Source organism: Taudactylus pleione, unplaced genomic scaffold, assembly GCF_031769625.1.
Source record: "Taudactylus pleione unplaced genomic scaffold, aTauple2 ptg000016l, whole genome shotgun sequence".
Classification (NCBI taxonomy): Eukaryota; Metazoa; Chordata; class Amphibia; order Anura; family Myobatrachidae; genus Taudactylus; species Taudactylus pleione.
In genome coordinates, this window is record NW_028284418.1 from 17,942,242 (window position 1) to 17,960,240 (window position 17,999).

General features: G+C 37.1%; 1 protein-coding gene across 2 annotated transcripts in view; it reads right to left on the bottom strand.

Moving 5' to 3' along the window:
• Positions 1 to 1,549: 1,549 nt before the first annotated feature.
• CA10 (carbonic anhydrase 10 (inactive)) overlaps positions 1,550 to 17,999 on the bottom strand; it is a 388,895-nt gene continuing 372,445 nt past the window's right edge. For both annotated transcript variants that reach the window (XM_088473334.1, XM_088473335.1), the window contains 2 exons: positions 13,365 to 13,539; positions 1,550 to 2,504 (listed from right to left, as the gene is read on the bottom strand). In XM_088473334.1, the coding sequence (XP_088329460.1) occupies positions 2,482 to 2,504; positions 13,365 to 13,539 (198 nt within the window). In that variant the 3' untranslated portion in view covers positions 1,550 to 2,481. The remainder of the gene's footprint in view (positions 2,505 to 13,364; positions 13,540 to 17,999) is intronic.

Sequence of the window (17,999 nt, forward strand, 5' to 3'; positions counted from 1 at the left end):
TGCACAGCTCCCCTGCTCCACCCTCCACCCTCCAGTAATAACGGACCACATTTCACATAAGATAATGGTGCCAAAAAGTACAACAAAACCCCCCTCCCCTCATGGTCACACCACTATCCCTCTGAAGCCGCTCTGCAATCCCTGGCCATGCATAGACCCTACTACCGGAGAGCTCTATGCAACTGGGGATAGGAGATGGGATGTACAAGAGGATCAGCGTAGACTGGGACAGACTACAGGGATCAGAGCAGGCCAGGTTGGAGAAGAGTCATCAGTGCAGGCCGGGACGGACAGAGGCACAGCAGTCACCGCAGGCGACACTCAGCACTTTGGCTCCTGTGCATGATATGAACACCGCAATACTAAAGGCACAAATTTCCACCAGAGCTGATGAGGATCTGCTTCCTCCCTCATTGCAAATCTAGTAGCTAGGCAGCAAAATCTGGTAGCCATGGCGACCTGGCCCCCGGGATTTGTCAAGCCCTGCTCTAGGGGATAAAATAATTGGTTCTGGTCTTTCTTTAAATAACATTTCCAGTTTAGAAAAGGCCAGCAGTATCTCCAAAAATTAATTTACCAAACCAGGATCTATTATATATAAAAATACCTAAGGGTATTTTTACAAAAAATCACATGGTATTCATCATTGGTGCTACTGTCTGTAGCCTCTCTTTTTAAATGGTTGCAATGGAAATTGCCATGCATATGCACTTTATACAGTATCTTTATGGATTTATATTAGAAACAACTTAATTACCTGCTACTGTTCTATCTCCAAGAGTTAAATTAGCTACCATGTCTGGAATACATAAGTATCAATTAGAATTGATTATCCATTGGAAATGCTAACAAAGTTTTATTATATATTATTAGTAGGTGAGAACACACATGCTCCTGAGGGGAAATACTTTAAATTGTAGGAGTAAGTTCTTTGTGCAGTGTTGTGGGATCAGGTGTAGTATGTATTACCGCCGGCCACAAATCCCGACAGCGGAAGCCCAGCAGGGGTGAAGGTCCTGATCGCTAATAAGGTAAGTATAACTAACCCTATTTTTCTCCCTAACCCCCCTTAGGGGTGCCTAACCCTAACCTCCCCCCTAGTGCCTAACCCTAACCCTCCTCTAAGTGCCCAAACCTAACTGCCCCATTCCCGCAGCCTAAACCTAAGTCTAATGGGGGGGTGCCTAATCCCCCATCCCCTAGCCTAACACTAACCCTCCTGGGGGGGTGCCTAACCCTATGTCCCCCCGGGTGACCTGACACCTAACCCTCCCCCCCATGGCTGTCTGCGCCCGACACCCACTTTACCTTCATTTGGTGTTCCGGGCATCGGGTGTTTGGGATAAATAAACAGTTGTTTAATATATGTTAGCTCTAATGACAGGCGTCGGGTTTTTGATGCCTGTCATTAGTACCATTCTGCTAATGTCAATCAGGGACTAAGGAACAACTTTTTATTTGGGTATTGTGAACTTGTTGTGCATTCATGTGAAATAAAACAATTATGATAGTTTATACAAGATTTTAATAACATTTATTGAGATGCTGACAGTAACCAAACACAATTAATGAGTAGTTTTAGAAAAAGTGAAGACCTTTACTTGTTCAATTTTACTCAAATGAAATGAAAAGAAATAGTATCAAGGAATAAAGTAGTTCAGTTGAAATTTGGATTCCTCCTGTAGATTAAACTGAATCTTTGAACAAATTAATAAATCAGACATGAAGTTGAGAAAGAAGAGGCATAATATATGCGCGCTGATGGAGGAGACTGCTGCAAATAAGATAAAGAAAATGTCTAAAATGGTATAAAATAATAAAAAGATGCTGTAACATTTACAGAATAAACAAAAACAATGAAACTTTCAGCTCAATAACAATATCTGTTTTTGAGTAGGGAACTATTGGAGAAGAAAAACATTTTATGTATTTATATTCTTTAATAATATATATATTATATACATATATCGCTCAACATCTTATTTCATTATGGAATAAACAAAACAACAGTAGCTTAGAATTCTTCTTCTTTCATGTTCTTCCTTGCTTGGATATTCCAGTATGCATATATAATGAAGTAGTACAGGGAGATTCCCAAAAGTTGTGGAATGAAGTTCAAAGCAAATCTATAGAAAAAGCCTCTATATGTGTGTATATATATATATATATATATATATATATATATATATATATATACACACACACATACACATACACAGAGGCTCCAAGTCTTCCAATGTGTAGCTTGTAAGTTGACAGGAATCCCTACCAGATGTGTCTCATTATTTGAGACAGGTCATGTGGTTGTTATTGATTGTTTGTTATATTCTCATTTTTGTTCTTGCTGCCATACTGTGGCACATGATGGGTACAGTTAATGAAGTACATGTCCAAGAAAGTGACTGGGGCTTGGTGCACTTTATGTCAATCAAGAGTAGCAGGCTCTCTGGTGACCATCCTCAGGGGTCTTGACTATTATGTTCACTTGAGAAGCCATTCATTCACTGAAACAAAAAGTAGATAATTACTATTATTATTATTATTATTATTTGTATTATTAGTATTGCCATAGTGAAATAATCATTATCTATCTACTTGCATTGGTGACAGTCTTTTTTTGCATAGACAAACATTTTTATTGGTTATTGCTCTAACATAACTAATATGCAACACATTTTCAACCAGAAATAATGTGGTGCCTCACAAAATATAAAAAAATGACAGAATTATGGAGCATATTTATTATTATTTAGTAATATGAACAAGAAGATACAAGGCCACGTCTCAATTAAAATTTTCTTAATTAATCAGTCAATCATTCCTTTTTACCTGCACTCCACTACACACTCCACCTCCATTTCCCTGCACTGCCTTCCAGCCTCTGAACTTGTTTCCCTCATACCCAGACTCTCTGGTGCACCTCATAAATGTACTACAGGGGTTGTTAATCAACTAGGAATGGGGGGGAGGACTATGTACAGCATCTCTTGCAATCTTTGTCAGGAATCCTTGGCTATATTGACAACAACACTATATTCTATTATGGCCATTCCTCTTCACAAACAGATCTCACAAGGCCACATCTGAAATAAAATTTTCTTAATCAACCAACCAAGGCTTTACCTGCCTTCCACTACATATATATACCACGTTCATTTCTCTGTACAGCCCACGGGTCTGTGATCTATTTATTGATTAATGAAAACATTCTTGGTTTCTATATAGTTTATTAAACTGACCTTTTTTTCTGCCACTGCTGTGTGACAATGTTTCATAGATGTGTTATATTATTTAAGTTGGTCACAATTGACTGGAAATTACTGGAGATTCATGTTATTGTGGTTAATAATACCGTAGGAACAAAAACAGGCATGAATTACATGATTTTAGCTGTTTTTATCAATTATTTAAAAAGAAAATACAGATTCAAAACCTAATTCCATCAGGGTGGTTTTGGCAAAACCAAAACACAACAATGAATTAGAACCAAAACCAAAACACAGGGGTCTGCACACATCTCTAGTTTAGAGTTAGGGTTAGTGTTTGGCATAGAATGAGACTAAAGGCACATTGTTGACATATCAGCAATGTCATGTCAACATTACATCAGTAATTATGAAATGTTCAATGTTTGATTCTTCTGCTACAGATGTGCCCTTTCTCATCTAGCCTCAATACGCCATGCAGCATTATATGCCTGGCATGAGTGAGCCGCCAGGTCCTATGCAACTCTGATAGCCATGGGCATCTTTATTGCTGAAAATGAGCATGAGACTGTGCTGATTAATTTGATATGTTACACTTGTATATATGTGTGCAACTGAGACTAAAAATGGAACTTGGTGTGGAAAAAAGCTGTGACCGTTGGATTATAGCACTTCACATGCTAATTAAGAGAGTCAGTCACACACAGATTTACAAGTGTTACATATTAAATTAATCAGCACAGTCTCCTGGTGCATCATATCCACATCGAATTGTAGTGGATTTCTAGAGGGGGGTTTCCAAATGCTTGATTTTACAGTGAGTGTGGCCAGTCCATGAAGAGGGCATAATTAGCATTTAACCAGCTTTTATATGTGTCGTACAAAGAGTATTGTGTGTCATAATTCCAGCATATACAGGACCAGGGATTACAGTAAGACATCAAATGCGGCAGTAGGGCCATCCTGCCTGAGTTGGATTTTTTTATTTCAGATGTGGGCACCATTCCAGAGCACTACAGCAAGTCTGGAAGTCTGGTTGAGCAGCATAAGAACCTAGCACTGTCCTGAACATATGTACAAGTTGGTCTTAATATGTACTGGATAGTGTATTATTATACAGTATTAATAATTAACCCTATTGATGGTCTATAACAATGCACCCCGAACAGTGCATGTTTCTCAGATCTCCTAGTTGGTCACAGGCATAATTATTACTGGCTGACACATGTTAAAAGATCCATATGTGGTGTTAATTATTAATTTGTGATACTGAGAAGAACATACAGCACTAGTAAAATTCTATTGTGGTCATGGTGTGGGCTGCAGAGGGGGGTTTCCAGGCAACCAAAGCCCCCCCTATGGCATTGCGACTTAATTGCCCAATGCTAGCAGAGTCTAGGTGCAACCAGAGATGCCAAAAGGGGCTGCTTGCTGCGACTGCAGCAAAGATGAGTGAGAACAAATCTATACATAATGCATGTTGACATTGTGAACGTTGACAAAATTTACCACATCCCAACAGGGAAATCAAAACAATGAATGGAACATCACAATGTTTCACATCACTAATGAAATCAAGGGCGCTGGTTCTGATTCAAAGTTGTACTGTACTCTATGCTGATATTTATATAATTGAGTGATTATTGGTAAAATCCGCATGCATCCAAGTCGCACTGCACATGCATCAAGATACATTACCATAGTCGCTCACAGCAACCATTTACTCGCAGGGTGATTGACAGTCAGGGAGTATTTGGGGGAAGGTTAGGGAAGCAATGGCAAAGCCAACAGGTATGTAGTGTTTTAGGGGCATGTCATATTCTGCATCTACAATCCCATATGCAAGAAAAAGGTCTCAGGTGTCTCAGTTCCTGCAGCCATTCTGCACGACAAGTTACTCAGAACACCGATAATTAAAGGATCTGTGACCGATACTGCTACATTTTGCTCAGATGCATAGATTTGCAAAGCCACAGGTGTCAATATATTCCTTGGCATTTGTGGCATTTGTATATTTTCGCACATCCACTGCATACACAAAAGCAGCAGTAGCATTAGTGTACAACTAGGCCCACTGTCGCTAACATCACAAAATGACATCATATACTCTGTTGAGTGCAGGAACAATAGAATAAAAAAAAATGCATTATGATATGCTCCAAATATGTTCATAAAAGCAAACGGATGATAAAGACAATATGGTTCTCCAAGGATATGGCAGATACTGCATATAAGAAATATAAAAAGAACTCGTCAGAGGAGAAAAATAATCATCGTAAAAGTACAAACAAAGAAAATCTTTGCATAGTCCAGAGGCTCCCAAAAACAGTTCAAGTTTTAGAGATATCTATGGTTGAGCACAGGTGATTTAATTAGTACAAAATTCAATTTGATATAACCACCTGTGCTTAATCATGGATATCTCTAAAACCTCAACTGTTGGGGAGCCTTGAGGACTGCTTTTGGGAACCTCTGGTATAGTCAGTAAAAAAATGGTGGCAAAATGTTTTTAAATACATTAGTGAAAGGAAAAAACAAATATAAAAATTGAACAGGTGGATTGTTGGAATACAAATACATTTCTTACAGCCTAAATAACTATTTTTGCTCTGTATTTGCTGGAGAAGCTTCAAACAGCTCACCTGCTCTAGAAAGGAAGGTATGCCCTACTTTACACTAAGTTAGGGTTTGGCAATAGGTGGCCCCCCAGATGTTGCAGAACTACATATCCCAGAATGCCCTGCCACAGTTTTGCTATTTGGCCATGCTAAAACAGTTGTAAGGCATGCTAGGATTGTAGTTCAATAACAGCTGGAGGGCTGCTTATTGCCCACCTCTGCTCTAATTGATACATCAAGGTGGATCAGTAAATATAGCTTATTTAGACTTCATCAAGAGATACAAAGGGAATCCAGCTCTGGACTAGTAGATATTTCATTATAGATAAATATAAAGGTCGAATCCTTAATATTATTTGTAGATTAGATCAGAGGTCCACAAACCTGGTCCTCAATGCACCTTCACAGTCCTGGTTTAAAAGATACCCATGCTTAAGCACAGGTGACTTAATTAGTACCTTAGTCAGGTTGAGTACACCATCTATACACAGGCATGGATATTCTTAAAACCTGGACTGGTAAGCTGATCATACACTAGACCAATTTACATCCAACCATCCAAATAGTTGGTTGGAATGAAAATCTGGCAAGGTATGGAAGCAAATGACAGTCAACCATTTGCTCCAAACCCTTGAAAATGGACATAAAACTGTTGTTTAAACAAATTTTTAAATCAAACATTTGAACAACTTGTCTGAATGACCATTTTCGTCTGTTTTCCTGCATTTGGGAGCAGTTGGGTGGTGGGATGAAAGTTGGTCTAGTGTATGGCCAGCTTTAGGATGCCTTGAGGACCGTGTTTGGGAAACTCTGCATTAGATAATAGCTTTTTGTTTTACTTAAGGTGCTACTACTGAACTGTTTATTCAACTATACAGAAACATAAAAGACCAGATGAACAAGAACATTTTTTTAAAACTTCAGACTATTTTTACCTATTAATATTAGATTGGTGTAAGGATCCTTTCTAAGTATTGGCAAAATATTTAAAAAGTAATAATAAGTTGTGCCTTATGCACATTTTTTAATATTATGAAGGATGAGGTAGGTCAGGGTAGTATTCATAATCAGGGGCAGAACTAAGAGAGACAATGGAGGTGCCTGCCGCCGGGCTCCAGCACTGAAGTAGCACCTCCTCCATTGCCCACAATATATTCACCCCACATAAGGCTATTCTTTATTAGTGTTTTTGTGCACTGTACATAATTATACCAGTACTATTTGTACTACAATTATATTTCTTTCGTCTCTTCCACATATCAGGTATTATTTATAGATGGACAGCTTAGATATGATTATCTTGCAAGTGTAAGTCCCTGAGAGAATAATAGCTATATCAATGCTCCACATATATTTTTATAAACCACAGATCAACATTTTGCACCTTAAAGGAGTACATACAGTATCATGTAGTATTTTTACAGGTATTGTTATATCATATATTATTTGTATATTACATACTTAGCTAATCTCCCAAAACATCAAGGAGACTCCAGAATTTTTGTGGAGTCACTCGAAGTAGCTGGCCCTCCAGCATACCATCCACCTACTAGCAAAATAGTCAGAATGGTGAGCATACCGTCAGGATTCGTGGGTCTATTAGGGGGGACAGGTCATTATGATATGGCTCTTTGAAACGAGAAATGCCTGGCCAGTTGCATCACCCCTCCATCAAATGTAGGCAAGTATGTTATACTAACAGTGCACTGTTACAGTGTTTTTCTCATGAAACAATAGATCTTTATGTTTTATGTACCTTTTAGGTATTGCAATTGTAAATCCCTGAGATAATCATAGCTATGTCCCTTCTCCACATATATTTTATAAATCATAGTCCTTTGTTCAATATTGTTGTACATCATAAAGGAGTACATATTGGGCCTGATTCCTAGTCGAATGCATCTGCGGCTAGGTCATTCCACGAAATATAGGACACAATACATAGTAGTATATTTATGCTGCTAAAAGATTGTAGAATATTAATGTAACTGTCACAGTGACTTCAAATGATGTAGTTAACGTTGGTCACTGGTTCTATGTTGAATATGATGGAAAGAGTTACCCAGGTGAGATCAAGTACATCAGAGATGGTGAATACTTAGTGAGCACAATGGAGCAAGCTGGCAGCGACTGGAAATGGCCATCATCACCAGATGAAATATTTTATATATCTTCACAGTTAATCAGGAAGATAAACAGGCCTACATTAATAAATAATATGTATCAGAACCCTTTGACTGAGGACACAAATGCAACATGAGTTACATTCATATGTAGCATGAGTCACATGTCAAAATTTATTTTAAATATAGTTTGGTTAACATTCAGTTTTTTGTTTATGTGTCAATCATAAGCTTAGGGTCTTATAAGTGTATAGTATAACAATCTTATTGTAAAAATAATTAGTAAAGCAGGTTTAAATAAATATATAAGTCCCCTCAGTTCCTATGGTCATTCTATTGTAACATGAGTCACACATATAAACAATAAAATGTAACTACTGCGAGTACACATTTGTTTTCTTCTTCTAAGCATTAACTATGACTACCATACCCATATATTATTGTCATATTTTTAAAATGTTGAATTTCAGTTTAATTTTTGTGTGTGGTGCATTTAAGCAGTGATTCTATCAATCTGTCCACACTTATAATCTCCAATGCAAATGCCTAATCAAGTGCATGCACAGTTGCTGGTTTCTTCTACGGCACATGTGCAGTATGCTGAAACCCATGAGATTTGGGAGGAAACTAACTTGCATTCGACTCAGAATCTGGACCACCATATGGAATTTTTACAGTTATTGTTATAACTGATTCACTACGGATCGCTATTGCGATCGCAGCTGCGATTACACACGCAGGTCTGCTGTGAAAATATGCTAAAGACTGCAATGACAAAGCCAGTACAGAGACACCCAAAGCCAGCATAGAGATGCCCACTACCGCTTTCGCACATCCATAATACCTTGCAATCCTGCGTATACATCTGGAACATCGAGTAACATTGACTCCTCATGCAAAATTACAACAGGTCTGACCTTACTCAAAAATTGCTAACCTCATCGCACACAGTGAGTACTAAAACTGCGTATGCCATCGCAGTGGCTAATTTATGCACGCCCAAGTAACAGAGTTCAACCGGACAGGCACCCCTGTGTTTCTCTGACCACTACTCTGTAACCACTCCCAAATGCTAACCTGACATAACTCACTCTGAGATGTCTTCGTACCTGTGATTGCAGGGTGATCACAATGCTAACTTACACATGCGCAGTATGCAACAATCGGCTATCTGCGTATGCTATCACAATAGCGATCCATGCTGAATCAGGCCCACTGTAACCATGTTATTCACATGAAACAAGGTCACCAGTTTTAATCTCCATGTCTTATGTCACTTTTATTTAATAATGATTTGTTATTTTGTGTGACAAAAGCACTGGGGAAGTTATCAAAAGGAGATATATATGTCCCAAGCTCCTAGATTCTGTCTGGCATGCAATTAGATAATTAGCAACCTTGATTGCCAAACCACCTGTGATAAACTGATAAAAGGTGGTCAGTTTCTCTAGTCTGTCTTTCTCTGCCTGGGGAGCAAATGGAGGCCTGCAGGAAGAGAGACCATTGCTTGTCATTGTTAGTGCTGTGCTAAATGCTGTTTTGTGAGTTGAAAACTAGGTCCTTCCACCTTGAAAGAGGCAATTGTATGTCAGTTAAAGCCACACAGGCTAGGATTTATTTTTATGCTTTGTTTATTTTGTGTTCTCAAAAAACCCTGAGCTGCTATTACTTGTATTAAGGTCCTGGACATTCCATGAATTGTGAGCCCTTGAATAAGGTCTGTGTGAACACTGAAATGGTGGTCGGGCTCTGCTGAAATTAAGAACGGTTCTATTCAGGCTATACTAACGTTATTGCAACTCGTGGGTATAGTCATTAATGTACAAAATACATCTAGACCTCAATAGGTGTATGAAAAAACTAAATCAAATAAAAATTATGAGATACAAAGTGCAAGCAGAAAATGCAGCAGTAAAAATCCTCACCAATCTTCCACATGGATTAATGAGAATGGTGTGGGACCAATGTGCACCTTATAGCGCTTTGTGGTAAAATAGTGATACTGAAAAATTAAAGTATAGTGCATTTGAGAGACAAATACAGAAAAGACGGTATACAATAGTACTCTTACACTATGCCTTTGCAGCTCATACAGCTAACAGTTATATTCTCAAAATATAATCACATTTATAAAACTACTACACAAATTCCCGATAGTTTCCTTTTCAAACCTGCAAAATGAGCACAAGATAAAGATTTTTTTTGCCTCATTATGCTTCTTTCTAAACCTCAGAGAATTACATTTGCTGAGCCCCATAGTATTATCTGTCAGAGAACGAAAACACATTATATCAATAGCTCTCTGCAATAATAAAAGCAAAATGGCATGGTACAATATGACCTATTTACAAGAGGAAACCACAACACAAAACATAAGCTTTTAAAAACTCTGCATGAATGAGAAGCAATTTAAGTCATTGGGCATCTTAATAAATTATGTTTTATTATCATTGTTGCTAGGCGTTCATTCATTCCATTATCAGTAATATTAAATTCCTTAAAAACGACAAGCTTATTCAACATGTTGTCTTGTAATAAATGATAGAATAATACACAAAAATCAGCTGGCTTACAGAAATAAAGGCAGTTTGAAATTAGCAGTGATTGTATGCTTTGAAATTGTAATACTTGCACCCTACTGTTTAATATTCCCTGTGTGCTGATCTGAGTAAGAAGCTCTATAATGTGGGGATTTAACATTGTCCCACCCTTCCCTTCAAGAGAGAGCTTAGAAGACACTTTATACTAAACATAGTTTTATGGTGTCTTCTCTGCAAGCTGTAAGAAATGAGCAAGGGTTTAGGTTGGCCACACCCACCCCAGTGATGTCATTACACACTGCCCCCTATCAGTAGACCACAGACCCAAATTTCTGTATTGTGAGAAAGTTATAACACACACATAGGGGTTATAAATAGGTTTTGGGAGAGGATTCGATTTATTTTAATTAGGCAAAAGCAATAGTTCATTTGTGCATACAAAGGTCTGCAAGTGGACTTAGGGGTATATTTTAGGGGGATACCCAAAAATGAAGTGTCTTCAGGTTATATGAGTTGGTGACTTTAGCAGACATAGGAAATATCTGGTGTGATCCATCCATTTTCATTCTCAAAAGAAGATGCTAAATTGTGAAATTAACCAAACTCTGGAATGGTAAGCTTTCCAGAACTTGACACCAATAGATAACAAGACCAGATTCCAGACAGCTTAGCATTCTGGAGCTTGGTAAATTTCACAATATTCGCAGCTGCTTTTGTGAATGACAACTATCAGGGCAAGGTTAACGTAAAACATTGTAGACTATGGGCACATTTTGCAATATGTCTGCTATCACATGCATGTTCTGATGACTGCACATGTGCAGTAGTTGTTCTGGGTCCAAACCCATAAGTAAAGTAATTGCATAAGCAATCACTTTAGTTTTTACTGATCGCTGGGAAGGGCTCTTATCTAAGCCCATGTCCTGTGACTGTCCTTAATAAATGCTGCCCAAAAAAAGATTTTTTATTTCTGTGACAGGTCTAAGAGGGTGAGAATTGAATAGTGACCACTAGTTTTGGTGCTGTTGACTGGAATGTGATAATTGCTGAAACAGCTCTGGTTTATATCAGTCTGCTTAGATGGAGCATCTCTCAAGCAAATAGCTATGAAGCAAACATGCAAGGAAACAATCCTAGATTTAGTTGTCACAAATCTGTCTGTGGGGAGAACTTGGAGTCTAATGATGCTTTTTTTTTGCGCAATTTAATAAATAAGCAAAAGTAATGCAGACCTGCACCAAAACAAAAGTTTAGTTTATTGAAAGGCTGACTTTGGTGAAATGAGAATTCATTTATATTAATATAAAAAGGTGCCAAGTGGTGCAATAAAAGTAGACTAATCTCAAAAATGCCAGATATGTTATTACAAGCAAAATGAAGAGACTACCAATGTGGCACCCTAAATAGGATGTAGTTATTATATCTACCATTGGGATGCCGGCTGCCGAAATCCCAGCACTGGAATCCCGAACCACAGACAGAAGACCGGCGTGGCACCGGAATCCCGACATCAGTGGAGATGCCAACGCCAGAATCCCATCAGCCGGTATCCCAATCGTAAGTATAGCTTTTACCCATGGGGAGGGAAGGTTAGGTTTAGGGACCCCAGGAGGTTAGAGTTAAGCTGCGGGAGGGGGTAGGTTAGGGTTAGGCTGCGGACAGGGGGGTTAGGCACCACTGAAGGGGGGGTTAGGGTTAGACACTAAGGGGGGAGGGTTCATTTAGGCACTTACCGGGAGGATTAGAGTGCGGGGTAGGGAGTGTTAGGGTTAGGATGCAGAAAAGGGTTAGGGTTAGAGGGTTAAGGGAAGAGGGTTAGGATATTTACCTTACCCCTTTCTGGATACCGAGCATTGGGATGCTGCTGTCAATCTTTTGACAGCCAGCATCCCGACTGCCAGTATCTCCTACCCAACCCCTCTAAGTGCTACCGAAACTGCATACAGTATAAAAATATAGGCAGGTCACTAGAGAAGGATAAACAAATAAATATAAAAGAGACATCACTAAGCACAAAATGATACACAAAAAAAATTGTGCAGTCTAAAAAAGGTAACAATGTTTTTGCACAATTAAAATTACATAAGTTAATAGGTCCACATTGAACACTATTATTATTTTTATCAACATCATAATTATTATCATTATTAATAATAAGCACACATATATTACTATATATATATATATATATATATATATATATATTACATAGCTCTATACACAAAAAGGATCATTATACAAACTTGGCACAAGGATTTGCTGCTGGCAGATCGAACAATTCTAGTGGATTTTTGTTCTATGTAACTAATTGATAGACTGGGGTGACTTATTTCAAATAATTTCTTTATATTTTAGCAATATTATATAATATAGTACCTATGTTGGGATTTAACTCAAATACAGTGGCATGGATAAAAGGCTGGCTTTTTATTACAAAAGAGAGAATATTGTAATCAATGTAATAAACTCAAGTGGAACACTTGTATTTACACACACTTTTTAAATATGAATGCTATTTAATATCAGGGCTGTATGGGAGTAATGGGGCCTATCTATTAATCATAAATGCTATTTATTTGATGTTGGGACAGGCTGGAGGGATGAAACCTAATTATTAAAAATGGGTGCTACTAATGTAATATCGGGGACTGTTGTAGAGACCCTAGAGTGTTCATTTGTTGCTAAGTTTTCCAGTATGTGAATAGCACTTATTTTCTAAACAAAATAGGAACCATTCTAGGATCCATATGAGTAGTAGCTAATATAATCACAGGTAGTGAGAGGTGAAAGAACAAATATGCAAGGTGTAGCATCTACCAGAACAAACAATGCCTGGATTCATACATTCTATAGTCAAAGATGAAGGAATGGTCCTACCTTTGTATTGTAGCTTCTGTGCTCTGTTGTTTGGGCAGTCTTTCCCCTGTAAACTGAAATTGATATTAGTTCTGATGCAGCGGTTGTTCAGAGGCTGGACAGGTCTGAAGTTATCACTCATGCTTGAAAATATCTGGGATGGCTGATTTTGGCTTAGTAGTCTTAATGAATGCATCTGAGAAAGAAAACAATAATATACTTAGGTGTAAAATTCATACAATGTAATGATGTCATCATTTACAGTATATGTGTAAAGATTATAGGGAAAAAAATGATAAAAACTGATAATCAGATGTTGGATACATAATTGCTAAGTAAGGAAAGCTGTATTGCAATTATGAAAAACATAAAGGAAAAAGGAGGGCTAAGGATAATATCAGCGCCGGCATCTTGGCCACCAGGATACTGGCTGTATCCCGAAATATTTAGTCTAGTCATGCATAAATCTAGATGTTGAGGACTGGTAAATTATTAGATTTAGTCTTTTCCCTCATCCTTAATCCTGCAACAGTAAAAAACAAAAATGAAAAATTACTTTTTCTAAAATCTTACCCACATACTTTCAAAGCAAGTCAAGTATCCCCAAAGAAATATATCCGAAACTAGAAAATTATGCCAGTGGATAGAGAAGTGAAATGTAAATTATTTTCCTCTTTATGAAGCTGTGGCAGTGGATTAATTAGATATAAAAGGACCACTTATCTTTAACTTGCTTAATTTATTTAACTCTCCCTGCTGCCTCCATGCAATTTCATGTCACCCAAGTATTAGCCTTTAATATAATTATTTATTTATTTATTACTGGTAAAGTATAGTATAGTGCTCATCTTCCTTTTGTGGTATGGTATGCTCAGGACAATTTTACGGTCACAACCTGTGTTATGTTTACACCACTGGAATTCATGTTGAAAAATAAGACACTCCGTAAATCAGCTTTACTCTTGAGTCACTGTTGGTGCCATTATATCCTTATAATGAATAGCTATAATTTTTTGTTTAAATACTGTTTAATTATTATGTGAAATATTTTTATTAGGGTTATGGAAAGTATAACATCCAATTAGTTTAATACAAGTAATTACTTTTTATGGATCAATGTGATTGTGAATTACACAAAATAGAGAATTTAAGTTTACAAAAACAAAAGCCAAAATGCCTTATGATGAAAGATGCTTGAACATTTTCACTGATTTGTTGGTCTTGATCATGTTCACCATACAATTGCAAATTGACTCTTGAACTTAAATTTGTGGTTTGAGGTTTGTGTTTGAATTTGCAATTTGAGGATATTTGAGCCAGTTTGTACATTTGTGAATTGCCTCTAAAATGGTTTACAAGACTCAAACATGACTGAACTTCCAAATATTTTTTTTACTTTTGCATAGATTCCTAGACATATGGGTCAAATTCAATTAGATGTGAGGATGATGAGTTGCCAATGGCCATGCAACTAGACCCTCTCGTGGCCTGATTTCACTCTGGACTCATGAAAGTTTGTATGCAACCTGTGGGGCTGTGAATAAAAATGTGTGTGTCAGGTGGTATCTTGTGAACACAACTATGTCACATCTAATTTAATTAACTCCTTACATTGACAAATGATTTGCTCAGTTTAGTTAATAAATAAATAAATAAATAAATAAATAAATGAGTATGTAAAATCACCTTAATTTTTCTATTTGTCACAACAAAGGGTTGAAACTATTTTTTTTTTACTAAATAGTAAATTCTACAGAGTGTTTAAAGCAGTTTGAAACATCTTTTTCTACCTTTTAATATGTAAAGCACAGAAATAATACAGAAAAACTTAAAAGTACTGCACATTTAAGTATAAAAAACAAATATTTTGTTAGTGTTGTAGTACGAAACCTAGGACTACTAGAAACAAATACATTTGTGCTTCTAGTAATGAATATGAATAATTGTGGAGAGCAGTGATCTGATTGCAAATATGGTATTCTGAATACTTGCTGTGAAAAGCAACTACCCCTGCGATAGTTGCTAATAACCCACGGCAGAACTTTACATGGTAATGTTATTACTGGGCATATATGAAGTGAGGGCCTGAATCAGCTTTGGGAATAGAGTAAGATATAGCAAATACATATATTTTATTTTGCATGCAGCTAAATACTGGCTGCTTTTGCATGTAGCCCACAAATACTGCACAGCTTTATTTTTACATTGCAATTTAGATGTCAGTTTGGACAACCCCCTCCAAAATCTAAATCTCTCTGCACATTTTAAATCTGCCGCACCTGCAGTGCAGCATGGTTTTACCAAGGTGATCAGTTACTTGCAATATCTTACTATATTCTCAAAGCTGAATTAGGCCCTGAGATCAAACATTTGCACTGCTGGGGGACATGCAGTAGAGATATTGACAATGGAGTCTGTTAATAATAACGAGTGGAAATAGGAAGGAGACTGTACAGGTGGCACTGGTACTACATTATGGGATAGTGTTGAACTTGAGTCAGAGCTTCAAGAATTTGTTGCTTTGGCTTGTGAGGAGAATACCTGTAGAAGCAGTAATAGCTACTGTAGTGCTGCTGTGACCATGAGGTCTGTTACAGAGTTGCCTGACTGGTGTAAAATGTATAACAATAATTCGCTTCTTAAATGGTGAGTTTTCAACATCATATTTACCATTAAGTTTTATTACTGATGATGATATACTTTAGATAAATTACTCCTTACAATCAAACATAGGAAGATCACTGGTAAGGAGCAATTTGTCTTTACCCGAAGTCCTTCAGATGAAGTTTGATCTTTTGTTCCTTGGTTCTATGGGATAATCCTAGTTGTTATATACAAGCTACAGTATGACTACCTTTTTCCAAGAAAAGTATTTAAGGATTATGTATCACATTTCCTTTCCATACATGTTACAGAAAAGATGCTTAAAGGTTGTTGGAAACTGTTAAAATGATATTGTGTTTCAGCAAAGCTGGATTAATACCCAATGGGGCCTGAAGCAACACACTGATTTGGACCCACCTCTATTTGTCTAAAAACAACAACATACAATGGGTTAGGATCATTAGGACCCCTCAGTGCCCACAGGTAGCAGCCTAGGTTGCCTTATGGACCATCTGTCTTATGTGTTTAAGTCAAAACATATAAACATTTTACAAATTATATTACAAAATTAGTGAAAAAACTACTTGTCACTCTGAACCAATATGTGCAAGACTAAAATGAAATAAAATTGTCCAATTTTCATATTAATATAAAATCCAGAAAGTGACATTTTATTGTCACTTTTTTATTTTAATACAAATGCAGTAACAGGTGATGAACACATTAATATTAGTTTTGTGTGTGTCCAGTGCTTGATTTAGCAATTGTAGAACACTGATTCTCTGAACACAAATTATCCATAATGCCACTTATTTGAATCCGATCCACAGGGTACCAAAACTAATCCTTGACGGTATATTAGCCCATAAAATATAAATTGTATGGTAAAATTATGGAAGAAAACCCCCTACATACATACATGCTTACATACATACAGTAGTTTAATACATGTCCAATTATTCAAACAAATTATCCAAACTACCCTCTGTCCCATTTAGTTTGGATAATTGGCATATTACTGTAATAAGCATAATTAACCTGGTTTATATGCCGCAGTGGTTAAGAGAAAGCTATTTCCTTGCAAAATGCATATCTTATATTTATTTTCATCAGTAAAAACAAAGTGGATCAAGAAAATGAGAACAATCAACTGTTGCAAGTTTATCTGGGCTGAGGATGAATGTTGTTCATTACCAATCCTATTCTATAATATAAATGACTAGAAAATGGACAGTCTTTTGTGCAATTCAATTGGATGGATATACAGTCAGGTGCATAAATATTGGGACATTGACAGAATTTTCATATTTTGGCCTCTATTCACCACCACAATGGCTTTGAAATGAAACAAACAAGATGTGCTTTAACTGCAGACTTTCAGATTTAATTTGAGGGTAATTACATCCAAATCAGGTGAACGGTGCAGGAATTACAACGGTTTCTATATGTGCCTCCCACTTTTTAAGGGGCCAAAAGTAATGGGACTATCAACTCAAAAGCTATTTCATGGACAGGTGTGGGTTATTCCCTTGTTATTTCATTATCAATTATGCAGGTAAAAGGTCTGGAGTTGATTCTAGGTGTGACATTTTCATTTGGAATCAGTTGCTGTCGACTCTCAATATGAGATCCAAAGAGCTGTCACTATCAGTGAAGCAAGCCATCATTAGGCTGAAAAATCCAAACAAACCCATCAGAGAGATAGCAAAAACATTAGGTGTGGCCAAATCAACTGTTTGGAACATTCTAAAAAAGAAAGAATGCACTGGAGAGCTCAGCAATACCAAAAAACCCGGAAGACCACGGAAAACAACTGTGGTAGATGACAGAAGAATTATTTCCCTGGTGAAGAAAAACCCCTTCACAACAGTTGGCCAAATCAAGAACACTCTCCAGGAGGTAGGTATATATGTGTCAAAGTCAACAATCAAGAGAAGACTTCACAAGAGTGAATATAGAGGGTTCACCACAAGATGTAAACCATTGGTGAGCCTTAAAAACAGGAAGACCAGATTAAAGTTTGCCAAACAACATCTAAAAAAGCCATTGCAG